Source organism: Mastigoproctus giganteus, chromosome 10 (assembly GCF_048544385.1).
Source record: "Mastigoproctus giganteus isolate SK-2022 chromosome 10, ASM4854438v1, whole genome shotgun sequence".
In the NCBI taxonomy this organism is placed as follows: domain Eukaryota; kingdom Metazoa; phylum Arthropoda; class Arachnida; order Uropygi; family Thelyphonidae; genus Mastigoproctus; species Mastigoproctus giganteus.
In genome coordinates, this window is record NC_143584.1 from 141,900,061 (window position 1) to 141,917,195 (window position 17,135).

The window sequence follows — 17,135 nt, forward strand, 5'->3', positions numbered from 1 at the left end:
CCAACTTTTTTCCTCCCTCCTTCCCACCTGCAACTAATTTTATGACATCAAAAGATATATATAAATATATAAAACTGCAGTGCAATCAAATAAGGAAAAGATTAAGCATAGTTAAGTTTCAGTAGTAGTTTGGATATCCTCCTACTAAATGGGATACCCTAAATTACGAGAGGCAGTCAGTAAGTATTTACCCTCACCTAGAAATATCTGAGTTAGGGACTTCATATTACACACACACACACACACACACTACTAAGTCTCGAGTTAATGTATATTTATTTGTTTTTCAAGATCCATCAGCTACTGAACTAGAGCCATGAATATAAAGAGGTGGTGCTGGAAACGGTTGATCTGTTATAAATTTTTTTTTATTTGCAAGGCAAAGGAAGCAAAATAAATTCATGAGGAGATTAAAGCTGTATATGGGGAGGATTGCCCATCATATGAGACTGAAAAATTGGAAAAGACAGCTCAGGAGTGGGCAAAGCAGTGTGTATGTTGACCTAAGAGAAGAAAGACCCATCTCAGCCACAGACCCTGCCATTGTGGCTAAAGTGGAACAAATAGTCCTTGAAGACGGACGTGCAATTATAAATTTTATAGCAAACAAAATGAACATTAGAGCTATGAGTCTGTTTACACAATGCATGAATTCCTGCACTTGTCTAAGGTGGCAGCCCAGTGGGGTCTCAGATTGTTGATACCTCTTGAAAGCTTCACAGGAAAGAGTGTTCTGCACAATTGCTGAAGTTTTGTAGAGAGAATGTTTGTGATTTTTTTTCACTGAATTGTGACAACAAATGAATGCTGGGCACATCACTATGACTCAGAAACAAAACCGATCCGCAAACAATGGAAATATTCATTTTCACCAATTCCCTTCCTCCACCCAAAAGCCAAGGTTTGGGCGGAGGAATTGACTGCCAACAAGATCATGTTGCTAATAATCCTTACAGATTACCTCTCAGAAAAGGTAACAGCATCACTGGAGAATACTACAGAAACTTCCTTAGGAAATTAAGAGGCTCTCGAGTTGAAAGATGCTTAAAGTGAGACATTCTGATCAATAGGTCTAAAAGAAAAGCCAACAATGCTCCTGCTTGGTGGACATTGCAATTAAGTGTGGCTTTGAAAATCTGCAGCACCTACCTTATTCTTCCACCTCTTACCTTCAAACCTTTTCCTCTTCCCTAAAAAGAAACCATTAAGGGGGCCACAGATTTCAGATTGATGAGGAGGTAATCAAAGTGGAAGCCTGATTTTCTGCTTAAAGTGAGACATTCTGATCAATAGGTCTAAAAGAAATTATCCAAAGATGGAAAAAATGTGTAACTCTAAAAGAGGTAGAGAATGATGAAATTGCCTGCCAAGTTTCAATCCCTAACTCAAATATTTCAAGGTGAGAGTAACTACTTATTGACCACCCTTCATACTTATGATTCAGATCGACAACCACCACGAATTTTTTAATAGCCCTTTTTTCCTTATTAAGTGCAGGATACCTTGGAATTACTAGATTCATTACACTCAATCAAAAAAAAAAAAAAAAAAGGAAAGGGATGATAATAATCCTATATGTACTATTAAATAATACAATACAGAATATACTTTAAAAATGAAGACATAAACCTTAGTTATATGTCAGTCAGTAATAATACCTTAATGTTTTAATTTAAATCAAACAAAGGTTTTTATATTTTCTTCTTGAATTACTGTTCTATATATCACTGATATTTTGCAGTGAGAACATTGATAATTTATTTCTGGACTATTGTTGGCTCAGAAAATTTAGCACCATAATTTATTGGCACATAAAAAACATTATTTTAAAGAAAAGTCAGTTTAAAAAAATACTAGCTTTTAATTAGGACATTCTTGACAGTCTTTAGCTTATCTACTCTTTTCTGCAAGTGAGCATTAGCTGTTTCTAGTTCTTCTGTTCTGGCTTGAGCTTCTCTTAACTAAAAAATTATATTATTATTACATTTTAAATATTTCTATATGAAAATGTTAAAATCATCATAAAATTTTTAAAAATAACATTATTTATATCAAGATACAAGTATTTGCAATAACAGCAATGGTAACAACATAAGAAAGTTGAGGTTTCCAAAATCAGATCTATCAGTCAGACTTAACTTGTTGTTTCAATATTAGATAGCCAAAAATGCCATTCAGTAATTATTAATTTCACCTCACCATTCAGTCAATATCAAACATCTATGTATAACAAAAATTTAAAATTACAGTAAGCACCAGTTATAGTGATTACTGGTTATTAGAATCAGCCGCTTTGTAGAATCAAATTCAAAAAACCAATTTAAATAAATGAAATGCACTATACTTTAATCATTTATTAGAATCACATTTTCGGTTATAAAAATCAACTTTGAACACCCCTGTAATATTTTTCTAAAGGTCTGGAGGGCACATTTATAGAGGTCACAATCATAAAAACAATAAAAACAATTTGCAGCTTCCGGTTTATTGGGCTTTTCTGTTAACGCAAATCTGTTAGTGCAATAAACGGGTAGTAAATTCGATCTTATTGCATTTGTGATAATACCGATGGCTGGAATTCTGTTTTCACATTATTATGGTGAAATGTGTTTCCCCTTCACTGAAATCTGCTCTTCATTTCTATATCTAAAGTTTGTCTCACTTGCATGTATCATGTTAGTTCCAATTTGTGTGTGCCGTGTGCTTTATTATTGATCAACGCTTAACTTTTTTTACCATGTTTTAAATTTTACTACCACCCAAAAAAAAAATGTCAGTGAACAGAAAGAGAGCAAATTTGAGTGTAAAAGATAAGTTACGAATTATAGAAACATACGATAAATTAAACTTAGGCAATATGTCCTCAAAGGGAAGTGGCAGTAAAATTAGGAGTGCCGAAGTCATCTTTATCAAAATTATTAAAATCACGTCACATATTAAACACTAATGTGATTAGTGAAACCAGAAAAAGGAAGCGTGAAGGGAAATGACAAACAGTAGATGCAAATCTATTCATTTGGTTCAAACAGGCCTGCTCATTTAATGCACCAATCATAGCATTCTTTTTCAAAAAGCTAATGATTTTGCTGAAAAACTCACAAAGAGTTTAAGGCGACGGGTGGATGGCATGATATTGTTTACAAAAAACTTTGTGGAAAAAAACAGGATTCTGATAGTTCTGCAGCTGATTGAAAACCTCAATCCTAGTTGAAAACCTCTTGGCAAATGTGTTCAGCACTTATAATCCTGAAGACATTTTTAATACAGATGAAACAGGGATGAAACAGGGTTGTTTCATCTGTATTAAAAATCATGCAGTGGTCTATTTTAGACCACTGTATGATTTTTAAAAATTCCTCTGCATCTGCAGGAAAGAAGATAAAAGGACAGGATTACAGTTCTTTTAACAAGCAACACGACAGAAACAATCAAGATGAAGCCATTTGTTATTGGCAAGAGCAAATCGCCTACATGTTTTAAAGGAGTAAAACAGCTGCCTATTGAATATGTTATTAATGCCAATGCTTGGATGACAGCTTCTTTATTTGAAGATTATCTTCGTAAATGGGATTTGCATTTGGATAAGAAAAACAAAAAAATTGCATTGGTTTTGGACAACTGCCCAGCTCATCCGTTCACACGAAGAATCATCCAGTCTATAGATGAGGGTTTGGGAACATCAATACCGCAAAGCAGATAACTGTTCTAAATGCACTTCATATGACGAGTGCATGGAATGAAGTTTCCAAAATCTGCATTAGCAACTGTTTCAAAAAATGTGAATTAATTATTCATTAATGTCAACTAAGTCATGATACTGATCATGTTGAAAAGCCTGAAGACATTGGTGAACAGGAGTTTAATGACTGGAAGGACATAGATGGTGATCTACAAGTTACTACAGCTTTAACAGATGAAGAAATTGCCCAGTCTGTTACTGATAATTTTGCTGAGGAGGAGGTAAATGAAGATGAACCTGAACGAATTGCAGTAACAAAAGAGCAAACTCATGAAGCTATAGCCGTCCTGAAGAGAGCATTGGAAGAAATTGGTGCAAGTGATTGTGAATATAAACTGTTATACAATATTGAAAAATCTATAGTCTTTGTAGTGATAATAAGTGACCATTTTAAATTATAATCATATTACAGTGTTATGTTTAATTAATATGTATATTAAGCAACATACACAAATATAAATTTATTTTTATTTTGCTAATCTGCGGATAATATTCTTCCAAATTTCACATATCATTTAATTGGTAATAAACCTTTGGTAATAAAATGTAAATTTGCACTTTATATCTTTATTTTTATGGCATCTGGATAATATTTGTTGATTTTTGCTTATTAGAATCAAAATTCAATTTGCAAATGTGATCACTATAACCAGCACTTACTGTGTATGTATATGTATATATATATATATATATATATATATATATATATATATGTGTGTGTGTGTGTGTGTGTGTGTGTGTGTGTGTGAGTGTATGTGTTTTTTTCCCTTTTTAATGGTGCTATGACATATAAGTATTATTGTGCATACAAATGTGGTAATCAAGTTAGCCCAACTAGGTTATCTTAATTCAACATGGCCTATACATATTAATTTTAAGAAGTATATTACTATCTGATAATGAATTTTTCATTACACTTTCTGATGAATTTTCATTACCTTCAGCTAAAATTATGTTTAACTCAATACTAATTTTAAATATCAATACATTTACATAAATTATAATATAGAACATTCCATCACGTGGCCGTCAATTACAATGGCATTAACATTGCACATAAGTATTTATTAAACTATAAACTAAAATCTAACCTATTATGCATACTAATAATAAAATATATATATATATATATATATATATATATATTTGTACTGCAATCTTGTGCTAAAGTTTAAAAATGTCCCCCCCCCTTTTTTAAGATACATAGATATATTTTTTTTTAATACACATAAAAACTACTTGATATCTAATGAATAGATTTTTGTAGAATCGGTGTTTTCAGAGGGTGGGGGGGAATATGTGGATTGCAGTTTTCTTCCAGGTGTTTGAATAGTGCAGATGTAAGCTACAAAGGATTCTGGTTATGCTGTGCGCTAGAGGGCAAAATGGGATGCGAGTGATACCTTGAACAGGAAGTGTCAGGTTGACGGGCATCGGATGAAGTGTGTCCAGTGCTGTGACAGCGTGATGTCTGTATTCCTAGTAGTTGTGGGTCTGTTCAGGATAGATGCATTTGCTGAGGTCAGACTTGACCCTATGTATTTCTTTGCGTGTGCCAGTAAAGTTGGAGCAATGTGTCCAAGCCCTGTTCTCAGTGAATGGGTAATGCTGTGACGATATGCAACAGGAACGGTAGTTGGTAGTTGTGGGTTTGCGATAGACTGATGTTGTGACTTGTGAACCCTCTCTTTAAGTACATGTCTAAAAATGGAAGGGCCTGGTCCTTCTCGGTTTCAATAAGTAAACTGCAGCCATCATCAACCCACTGCAGGATGGAAGCCTCCTCAACAATTCATGTTGAGGGAAATGGACCATAATCTGCCACGCTAGTCCAGTGCGGGTTGGCAGATCAACCGTATTTAGCAGTCAGGAGCTTGAAACCCCGGTCTACTCAGGGAGCATGTGCTACTGCACTCCCACTCCTGACCACTCGGCTATGGTTTCAATAGTGAACTTTAAAAAAGGTGATTTGCTGTTGAGATAGCCTAGAAATGTCATCTCGGAGCCTCCAGGGAGTATCATGAGGATATCATCAATATATCTATGCCAGAGGATGATGGGGGGGGTTAGAAAGGGAATCGGTTTCGAACTCCTCCATGACCAGTTTTGCCAAATGAGGACTGATGGGAGAACCCACAGTAAGGCCTCAGGTTTGTTTATATACAGTGCTCTCAAACATGAAGATGGAATGATTGAGGCAAAGCTGTGTTGCTTCACAGTTATCTGATATGGAAAGTTTTGTCCTATCACATAAGGTATGATCACGTTCCAGTCGACAGCAAACACAGTCTATTGCACAAGAGATGGGAATGCATGTGTATAAGGAGGTGACATCGTAGGAGACAATTAGGTCTTGGTCATTGATGCTGTGGTTCTTTAAGCATTGTATGAGTTCCTGGCTGGATTGGATTGTGAAGTCTGTCCAGCCTACCAGCGGTTTGATGAGATTGGAAATAAAGCGTGTCAGTTCGTAGGTGGGGTGCCCGAAATCATGGGGTGCAGGGGAATGTCCAGTTTATGGGTTTTTGGTAGACCGTAGAAGCAGCTCCAGTTGCAGCCAGTGGCATGGGGGTTCCAGTATTGTTCTTTGCTAATTTTGGCTTGGTGAGCCACTTTCTCAGAAGAGAGTTCACCTTGTTTTTGAGAACATTCAGGGATGGTTAGTGGCCCGCTTTGTATGTCGTGTGATCACCGAGGTGTTCCAGAGCTTTCCCTCGGTACTCCTGTCAATCCATAATGACCGTCACGTGTCTTTTATCTGCAGGTACAATAATAATGTCGGGGTTGTTCCGGATTTGTTTTAGGTGATGGATTTGCTCCTTAGTGAGGTTAAGTTTGGCCATTTTTGTTGATCTAATTAATCCAATGATCTTGCAGCATGCCTCCATTGCAGTTTCTCTGGAGAGTCCCGAGAGGCTGGCTTCGACTCCTAAAAGAGTCTATGATGGGAATTTGTTGGGGGGGAGCAAATTTTATGCTGAGCTTTAAAATGTCCAGCTGTTCCTGTGGCAAGGACTAGTGGCTTAAATTTAGAATGAACGAATCATTATTGGCGTGGCAGCTATACCTCTGGTGGTTCCTGGTTTTCTGTTCTTTGATGCATCTCTGCAGATTTGCCCACAGATGTTTTGAATGCAGAATGACCCCCAAAGGCTTCCATGTTAAACCCCCTTTTCAGGATACCAGACTCAACACACTAATCAGCTATTTTCAGAGACTCTTTTTAAAATGATGTATATGCAAGCTCCACACGGATATAAAGAATACAAAAACTGAGAAAACTAAGGTAAGTGACTTCCTCAGGGGACGATTGTGCAACTCCCTATTTCACTCACTCATAACCATTATCGTCAACAAGGCTGCCACCACTGGAAAACGTGAGAACTCGCCAAATCTTCAAACTACATTTTTACATTACCAGCGTACCCATCCACCCACAATATGAAATATAATTAAAACGCTGCCTTTACAATACATACGTAGTTTAATTTTATGGATAACTATGGTGTATCTACACTGATATTATATAATGCCTTTACTATATAAGTGCTACTTTTATTTACTATATAATGCTTTTACTATATATAGTATTTTTAAAATGGAACTGAAAATAATGCAAATGCTACTTTCAGATAAGCTAATCTGGCATGCATAGGTACAGTTTATTTATCCTAAAAACGTGATGCATTTAAGCTAGAAACAGCTTAAAATCAAAAACTACCCCACCAATGGGCTTGTGTGCTCTAGTGATCCTGAGAGCTATGTGAGTGGCAGCTTAGCTACTGGTAGGGCCTCCCAAGCTGAACTGGTTTAAGGTGAAGAGACAGATGAAAAGAGATACCCTGGTCCTCCAGATTGGGGATTGGGCACAGCGCTGAGCACCTTGCCCTATAAAAAATCTAACTGTTGCGTATAACTTTATGAATGAAACCAGACAGCCCTTATGGAAACAGACCAGCCCTCGAAATAAGGACAAGAGTTTGGTATTGAGATTTGGAACTTAGAATGTGCATACTCTGTTGCAGGCTGGAGCTTTGAATAGCATAGCAGAGGAAGTTGAAAAGTTTAAGATGGATATTGTTGCTCTCCAAGAAGTTAGATGGAAAGGAAAAGGTGTGATTAATAAGTTGAAATTTACAATGTATTACTCTGGAATTGATGACAGACGGAGAACAGAGTGTAGGATTTCTGATCTCTAAGAGAATATGCAGATCAGTACTTGCCTTCACACCAGTGTCTGGGAGAATTTGCAGCCTTAGAATTAAAGGAAATTCCATAATATGACCTTCAATTAATGTGTACGCTCCAACTGACGGTGCAGGTGGATTTTACAATGAATTCCAGGCTGTGTGTTCATAGACATGATGCTGTTATAACTCTTTGTGACTTCAAAGCCAAACTAGGCAGGGAAAAAGTTTTTAAGGGTCTATTTGGGAGAGACAGCCTCCATGAAGAAACAAACAATAATGGTCTTAGAATAACACAATTTGCTGCTGCCAACAAGGTCATGAGTACCTGGTTTCCAAGAAGGAATATTCATAAAGGTACATGGAAAGTACCTGGTACAAATCAAGCTAATCAGATTGATCGTGTACTGGTCTCTAAGAGGTGGGCTACTGCAATTGAAACTGTCCGTTCTTTTCTGGCCGCCAGCTCCGCTTCTGATCATTTTCTAGTGGGAGGTAGACTGAAGTATAAAATATACTCTAGTAGCAAGAGGAAAGGCTGAGAAAACTAAGCGGCAGAATGTAGAGAAATTGAAAAAAAAAAAAAAAACTTGTTGAAACGAAGTACCAAGCAGAGTTGGCCCGAAGACTGAAGGAACATGAAAACAGTGACAAGATTGAAGATGAATGGACTTGCATAAAGGCTGCAATTCTGGGTGCAGAATTGCAGCCAGAATTGTAACCTTGGGTGAGACCTCAAGGCCAAGAAATGAGGAATGGTATGATGATGAGTGTTGAGTAGCAGTAGAATTAAAGAGACGTGCCAGGGTGAAATGTTTACAGCGGAATAGCAGAGTGAATAGTGAACACTACAAGGAAAAATGGATTTCCGCAGCTAGGATATGTAGAAAGAAAAAGAGAGAAACTTTGGGAAGGAAGGTCAATGAAATGGTGGTTTGTTTGTTATTTGGTTTTTAGGAGCATTAGCAACTAAGGCCATATTGCTCCAGGGATATGCGGTGGTCATTCCCTGACCTTTCCACATCCTCCGTATTTGGTGGGCACGGGCTCGAACTCCGGTCTAATCAAGAAGCGTGTGCTATGCACTGCTGCTCCTGCCCACCTGGCTATGGACGAAATGGTGGAACATTACAACAAGAAGTAAAGTAGAAAGTTTCATAAAAAGATTAAAGAAAGTACACAGGAATTCTCATCAAAAGTTATTGCATGTAGGGATAGTGAATGGAACTTGATGACTGAGAGAAAGGAGGTTCTGAAATGGTGGAACGAGTATTTTGAGAGCATTTTGACAGGAGGTAAAGACTGAAACAAAACAGCTATTATACTATATAGTAGAACCATGCATTGAAAACCCTAGCTTCAAAGAAATTTGAAAAGTTATTAAGTGCTTAAAGAACTTTAAAGCACCAGGAGCTGGTGGAATAACTGCAGAGTTGCTCAAGAGCAGTGGAGTGACACTATGGAGAAGAATACATAATCTGATACTATTAATATGGTCTGAGGAAAAAATCCTGGATAAATGGACAGTTGGAATCATACAACTGATTCACAAGAAGGGTGATAAATTGCTTTTCTCTAACTACAGAGGTATTACATTGCTGAGGGTTACTTACAAGGCTTTGTCGAGAGTTATTTATAACAGACTGGCAGCTTGTTATTTGTTTGTTATTTGGTTTTTAGGAGCATTAGCAACTAAGGCCATATTGCTCCGGGATATGCGGTGGTCATTCCCTGACCTTTCCGCATCCTCCGTATTTGGTGGTGACGGGCTCGAACCCAGGTCTAATCAAGAAGCGTGTGCTACACACTGCTGCTCCTTCCCACCTGGCTACGGAGGTGCCAGACTGGCAGCATATTCAGAGAAAACATTGGAGAATATCAGTGTGGTTTCAGACACAATCGCTCAACAACTGACCAGATTTCCATCTTGAGGCAGATACAGGAAAAAGCATTTGAGTATAATATACACTTATTTAACCTATATGTAGATTTCAAACAAGCTTTTGATTCACTCAACAGAGAGGAAATGATAAATGATCTCCTTCTCCTGGGCATACCAGCAAAGATTGTTAGGCTCATAAAAGCAACCCTGGCTGGCTCTAAAGCTGTGGTAAGAATTGACAATGAGCTGATTCCCTTTGACATTAATGCTGGTGTTAGACAGGGCGATGCACTCTCTACTGTTATTTAACTTGGTTTTAGAGGCACTGTCAGAATATTAGAAGTGACTGGACACATAGGTACAAACAAAGACAGTGCAGGTCTGTGCATATGCTGTTGATGTTGCTATTATCATTAGGACTAAAGGAGCACTGGAGGAAACAGTGGACAGGCTGGACAGTGAAGCAAAAAAGAAGAGGACTTAGGATAAATGAAGCGAAGACAAAATATATGGAAGTCCAGAGAGCGACAGATATATCACACGGAAAATTTAAGAACCAGCAGCTTCTCGATTGAGCAAGTTTAAAATTTTGCCTATCTAGGTTCACAGATAAAGCAGTCCAACTATTATTAATGAAATTAAGTCCCATATCCTGAGTGGAAACAGATGCTTCTATGCACATGAAACACTAATGAAGTCCAGAGTATTGAACAGACATTTAAAATTAAGAATATACAAAAGTCTCATTAGACCAGTTGTAACACTCAGTTGTGAAGCTTGGACATTAACGAGTAAAGATGAGCAGTTGTTGGGAATGTTCGGGCGTAGAATTTTGCGAAATGTCTTTGGGCCCGTACAAGATGTTGATGGATCCTGGAGGATCAGAATGAACCATGAACTTGACAATCTTATTCAGGGTGCAGACATCATCAGATTTGTGAAGAGCCAGAGACTTTGCCTGGTTGGGACATGTTATGAGAATGGATGACAACAGAACAATTAAGAGGATAATGAAATAGAAACCTACTGGTAGGAGGGCAAGAGGAAGACTACAGAAAAGATGGATGGATGACGCAGAAGAGCACTTAAAGATCATGAGAATAAGAAATCGGAAAGTTTGACTTCTGGCAGGGCTTACTGGTGGAACATCATTGAGAAGGCTAAGACCCACCTGGGTTATAATGCCAGAAGAAGAATAGCTAGAGCAAAAGGGAATATAATTTGGTGACATTCTGAATGACAGAAAAGAAATGCATAACTTCTCATATTAGAATTCAGCTATGCAAAGTAGAAATATTATTAACTATTTAAGATGTGCCTTAACCAAACTACATGATACTGCATAAAATTACATACTTCTCTAAGTAGTTTTCTCTTTTCTGCTTTAAGTTCATTTTCCACTAATTCAGCACTCTCAGCTGATTCTTTATATCTTGATACCTGGGTTTCCAATCTTGCCACCTATTAGAAAAGTGATAGCTATAAGAATAGGAGTAGTAGCAATATTGTGTTCAGTTTGGTTAAATTAAAACAATCAGGTTTACGATAATCTTCCTTCAAATGTATAAACTGAAGGTGTATCAGACTGCAGAATAATGAAGTTTATAATTTAGAGGGTTATATAGACTATAAAGTATTTAGGGCGTAAGCCTCAAGCTATGGAAAAGTCTAGACTATGTATAAGTATAGTGCGAAAGCATCAATAATACATAGCCAAATCTGAATGAACAGAATATTAGCAAAGCGGCATCGTTTTAAGTTATATCTCATATTGTGAATACCTTCACAACAAGTTGCCATGATATTGCACTACTTCGAATAAGTAACGCTTCACCTGAGGAGAAGACTAATGTTACTTATTCTCAAATGGATACCACCACCCAGATGGCACTGTTTCAGGGCTATTTGGCCCTTCTTCGGTGGGTGGGTAGGTACCCGAGTGATGCAATGATGGCAAAAACAGTTATGAAGTATAACTCCACAATACGAGAGATGCCTGATGGCGTATGATGTATTTAGACTATAAAGCGTTTAGGGCGTAAGCCTCAAGCTATGGAAAAGTCTAGACTATTCCATAGCTTGTGGCTTACTATTCCAAAAGTCTAGACTATTCCATAGCTTGAGGCTTACGCCCTAAACGCTTTATAGTCTAAATACATCATACACCATCAGGCATCTCTCGTATTGTGGAGTTATACTTCATAACTGTTTTTGCCATCATTGCATCACTCGGGTACCTACCCACCCACCAAAGAAGGGTGGGTAGGTACCGCTGAAACGGTGTCGTCTGGGTGGTGGTATCCATCTGAGAATAAGTAACATTAGTCTTCTCCTCGGGTGAAGTGTTATTTATTCGAAGTAGTGCAATATCATGGCAACTCGTTGTGAAGGTATTCACAATATGAGATATAACTTAAAATGATGCTGCTTTGCTAATATTCTGTTCATTCAGATTTGGCTATGTATTATTGATGCTTTCGCACTATACTTATACATAATTTAGAGGGTTTTAATTTTTACATGTTTACAGAATACTGTATTGTAATTAATCAGCTGAATTATTTATTTATTATCATGTGGAATTAAGTTTTGAAAAATATTTTAAATAACCACAAACTTTTCACTCTTCAAAAAAAGAAAAAAGGTGCAAGATGAAGTAAATATTCTGTATATGTGAAAGTGTTATAATAAGATTTGACAAAATTAGAAAAAAATATTCATCAAAACAGAGTTTTATTACAGATAACAGGTTAACAACTTATACACTGGAACTTTCTGTTCCAGTGTATAAGTTGTCCTTTGAAGCACCAAACAAGTTTAAAATTTTAATGGCACATGCTTAGGATTAGAAACACATGAATTAATCGTATTCATGCATTTCTAATTATCCTCATTATCCATCTTTTTCATTAGATGAAAACAGTTCATGGAATTCTGGGAGTTATGTTTTCAAGTTTGCTTTTTAAGTTCTTAAAAGGCCATTTAAATAGCAAAATGCCCTTGAATACTGAAGCAATGTTTATAGAAAAACCAAACTGCAGTACAATAAACTGGCAATAAGGAATAGTTTGGTTTCATAACCAGAGCCTCTTATGTACACATATAGCATTAATAAGAATGATGTCATGACGCCATCCATACAAACAGATTGCAGTTTCGTGATATTCTGTATAAGGGAGTGCTATATAAAATGACATTATGTAAACTTTGTGATGTTTTAAAAGAGGAGAAATATTTAATCAAAAAATAGACAGTTGTTCTATTTTTTGTTAATGAAGATTCCTGCAATAGACTACTACACAAAATGTAAATGTTAAAGAAAAAAAGTGCAAGAGAGAAGGACATGTTGCAAACGTATGGTTAAGCACTGAATTTTAAGGCAAAAAAATTATATACTGGAATATAATATTTCTAAAAATCTCCACCCATTATTATAATAATCTTTATTGCAATAAAATATCAGGATAGTGAAATAAATACAACTAACATGGTTATGAGTTATGGTTATCGTGCACACAAAACAATGAATGACCATTCCACACTGATTCAGTGTCACCAATTCCTTCTTTGAGAACACTGATATAGAATAACATAACCAATTTTAGCCTCATTCTTAAGTAGATGCATTTGTAGAGAGAGAGAATACCAACAATGAAATTTGGCATTCCATTATTATTTAGGCTATTAACAGCATTAAAATTCAAGTAAGCCATCATTAAGCTTACGCAATCCATTCAGTCTTAAAAAATATCTCAATCAGATCTCTGTGTAGTTAGCATTAGTAGAGGCATACAATGCAAGAAAGCAACCTTATGCAGCATCAGCCAAAAAAAAAAAACCCACTTCCATTTCACCCCTCTGTTTGTTCAAAATACCTGTCCAGCTGAGCCTTAAATTTATTTAGGCTATCAACTTCCACAACAAGGGATGGATGTCTGTTCAACCAACCAACTACCCGCTGGCTAAAGGCAAATTTCCGCATATCTATCCTACATTTGTCTTTCCTCAATTTGAATTTATGCCCTCTCAGGTGATTATTCTGAGCAAAAGGAAGGATCCCATCGGCATTGAACATGCTCAAACCATTCAAAGCTTTATACACCTCTATTAGATCACCTCGCCGGTGCCTAATCTCCAGACTGTAATTTGCAAAACTTAAGCCTTTCTTCGTAAGAGCAACCCTTTGTTCCTATATATAATATCCATTCACTAATCTTGTTGCCCTTCTCTGTACTCGTTCCAGCAGCTCTACATCCTTCTTGAAATGAGGCCTCCAGACCTGTATACTGTACTCAAGCTGTGGCCTGACCATTGCCTTATACAAGGGAATAATCACATCCCTATCCCTGCTAGAAAAATTCCTGTATATCATTGACAAGACACCATGAGCTACTCTTGCTCATGGTGTCTGACGGGCTACTCATGCAGCTCGTCTGCACAGCTCAGAGAACTTCATATCTGCCTGCACAATTACCCCCAGGTCCTTTTCATTCTCTACCACTGTCAGTGTAATACCACAGAGTTGATACGTTTCTCTGGGGTTGCTGTTTCCCATATATAGTAATTTACATTTGTCAATGTTAAACCTCATTTGCCACCTCTCAGCCCATCTGCTCAACCTTTCCAGATCCTGTTGCAGCAGCATAGCGTCAGTAGTGTCGTTAACAACCCTGCCAACCTTTGTATTGTCTGCAAACTTGGTCATTAAGCTTGATATACCATCATCAATATCATTTATAAATACAGAAAACAATAATGGACCCAACACTGAACCCTGAGGGACTCCACTAATAACATTAAGTCCACGATGAGCAGTATCCAGTGAACACCACTCTGTCTTCTTCCCCCTCAACCATCCCTTTATCCATAGCAGCAATTTGCCTCCAATGCCACACTGCTCCAATTTGTGCAGCAGTCATGTGCAACAGTATCAAAAGCCTTTCTAAGATCCAAATATATGATATCAAAGTTATTCCCTGCATCCAGTTCTTTTGTGACTGCATCAATAGTATCTAATCAAATTGGTCGAGCAAGACTTTGCCTTAACAAAACCATGCTGTGTCCGAGCTATAACTGAAGTCTTGTCTAGATGATCCTGCAGTGCTTCTTTAATCAGTGCCCCCATTAATTTTCCTGGAACAGAAGTTAAACTCACAGGTCTATAATTACTTGTGTCAGCCTTTGATCCTCCTTTGGGAATTGGGGTCACATTTGCACATCTCCAGTCTATGGGTACCTCTCCTGAGTCCAAGGAAGCTCTCATAATTATGGCTAAGGGTTTGCTTACTTCCTTTAATATAACTGGATAGATCCCATTCACCCCAGGTGCCTTTCTTGTATTTATCTTCAACAATTTCTCCTCCACTTTACTCTGTTATTACAAGATTATCTAGCTTACTGCCAGAGTTGAATACACCTCTGGCATTCCCCTCACTGAATAACTCCTCATGTGTGAATGTCGATGAAAAATATTCATTTAGTTTCTTAGCTACCTGAGCAGGTCATCAACACTTTAACAATCGATATCAAGTGGACCAATCTGATTCATCCCCTTTCTTCTAGAGTTTACATGAGTAAAGAACTCTTTGCTGTTTTTCTTTGCATCCTTTGCCAAAGATTTCTCGTAATCTGCCTTCACCTGCCTAACCTCCTTTGTAAATTGGTTACAGACCAGCTTATATCTATCATAGGCTTCTGTGTCACGTGTTAATTTATATGTATCCCATGCATTTCTCTTCTCTGCCATATGTCTCATTAGTTCATCTGACATCCATTTAGGCCTAAACCTTGAACAATATTTCTTAGTTGGTATGTAAAGCCTAATAGCTTCCAAGATAAGTTCTTTGAATGCTTCCCATTTTGAATTTGCTGTTGGTAACATCACAGTTGGTCCCACTGTATAGAATTTAAATATTGTATCAGACCATTGTAGTCGCCTTTACGAAAGCAAAAACCCTTCCCTTTACCCCTGATGGTAGTTACCTCTTTGAGTAAATCCCACTTCAGCACACTGTGATCACTGCCACCTAGTGGTTCCTTTATCTGCAAATTCTTAATGCATGAAGAATCACTACTGATAATCAGATCAAGAGTATTACTCACTCTAGTTGCCTCCCGAACATGCTGATGTAGAAAACAATCATCCGATAAATCCACAAAAGCCTTGCACAAAATCCACAAATTCCAGTCAATACCTGGGAAATTAAAATTGCCCATTATAAGACTCCCTGATTTACTGGCCCACTCTATTTCCCTGTACAGTTTCTTATTATATTCATCTGAGTCATTAGGCCTATAGCACACTCCTACTCTCAATTTTGATCTCCCAATGCTTATGTCACACCAAACTGACTCGACACTGCACTGTCCAGCGATGTCGACTGGCTTCACTTCCTTGGATTTTATGTGTTTCTTAACTAATAGCATAACCCCTCCTCCCTTCCTATCCTTTCTGTACACATTGTACTCCTCAAATTCCAGTTCTGCATTGCTTATATCTGTGTGACACCATGTCTCTGATATCCTAACAATATCTGCCTTTGATGTTTTGAACAATACCTCAAATTCATCAAATTTATTTACCAAACTCTTAGCATTGGTGTACATGCAAGTATACATGCACCTGTTCCTATTCTTAGCTACCTTAACACAACCCATGTGTTTACTTGTACTGCAATGACTCCCAGCAGTCTCTGAAATATCCTGCATCTTGTTTTCCGGGCTGCTGCTCATTCCAATAGAAGCAGTGCAAGAATCACGTTCACCTCTGCCAGTGGCTACTGTTAATCTATTAGTCCTTGTATTCCCCCCCCCAAGCTAGCAGTTTTCCACCCCACCTAACACTGCCTCGATAACATCAGCAAATATTCTTGCACCCTTTCTATTTAAGTGTATCCTATCCCTGTAGAAGCAGTCTCTCCTGTTAACAAGTACAGACCAGGTTGAAAAAAATTTTACCCCTTGAGCCTTGCACAATCTGTCCAGGGCCGAATTGATTGACAAGGCTCTCATCATATACTCCCTCCTATTGTGTCTGGGCAGAATCACAGACACTTTCAAATTCAACCCGAATTCACGGCTTTTTTTCAGCAGTGATCTGCACTTGTTAAGTAATTCTGCCAGTCTCCTACTCTTAATATCATTAGTGCCAATGTGTACAACTATATCACCTTTTGTGCCCTTAAAAGATGATATCCACTCTACAACGTCATCAATCTTTGCCCCTGGCAGACATACCCTGGTCCTTTTCCACCTATCCTTTTTACAAAGCATGTTCCCCATTTCCCTGACAATAGAGTCACCAACAACTACTACTCCCTAGGCAACT

General features: G+C 37.6%; 1 protein-coding gene across 1 annotated transcript in view; it reads right to left on the reverse strand.

The window, feature by feature from the left end:
• Positions 1–1,853: 1,853 nt before the first annotated feature.
• LOC150079327 (leucine-rich repeat flightless-interacting protein 2-like) overlaps positions 1,854–17,135 on the reverse strand; it is a 234,079-nt gene continuing 218,797 nt past the window's right edge. Inside the window, exons 13-14 of the mRNA XM_090383033.1 lie at positions 11,165–11,269; positions 1,854–1,961 (exon numbers count right to left, since the gene is read on the reverse strand). Of these exons, the coding sequence (XP_090239159.1) occupies positions 1,854–1,961; positions 11,165–11,269 (213 nt within the window). The remainder of the gene's footprint in view (positions 1,962–11,164; positions 11,270–17,135) is intronic.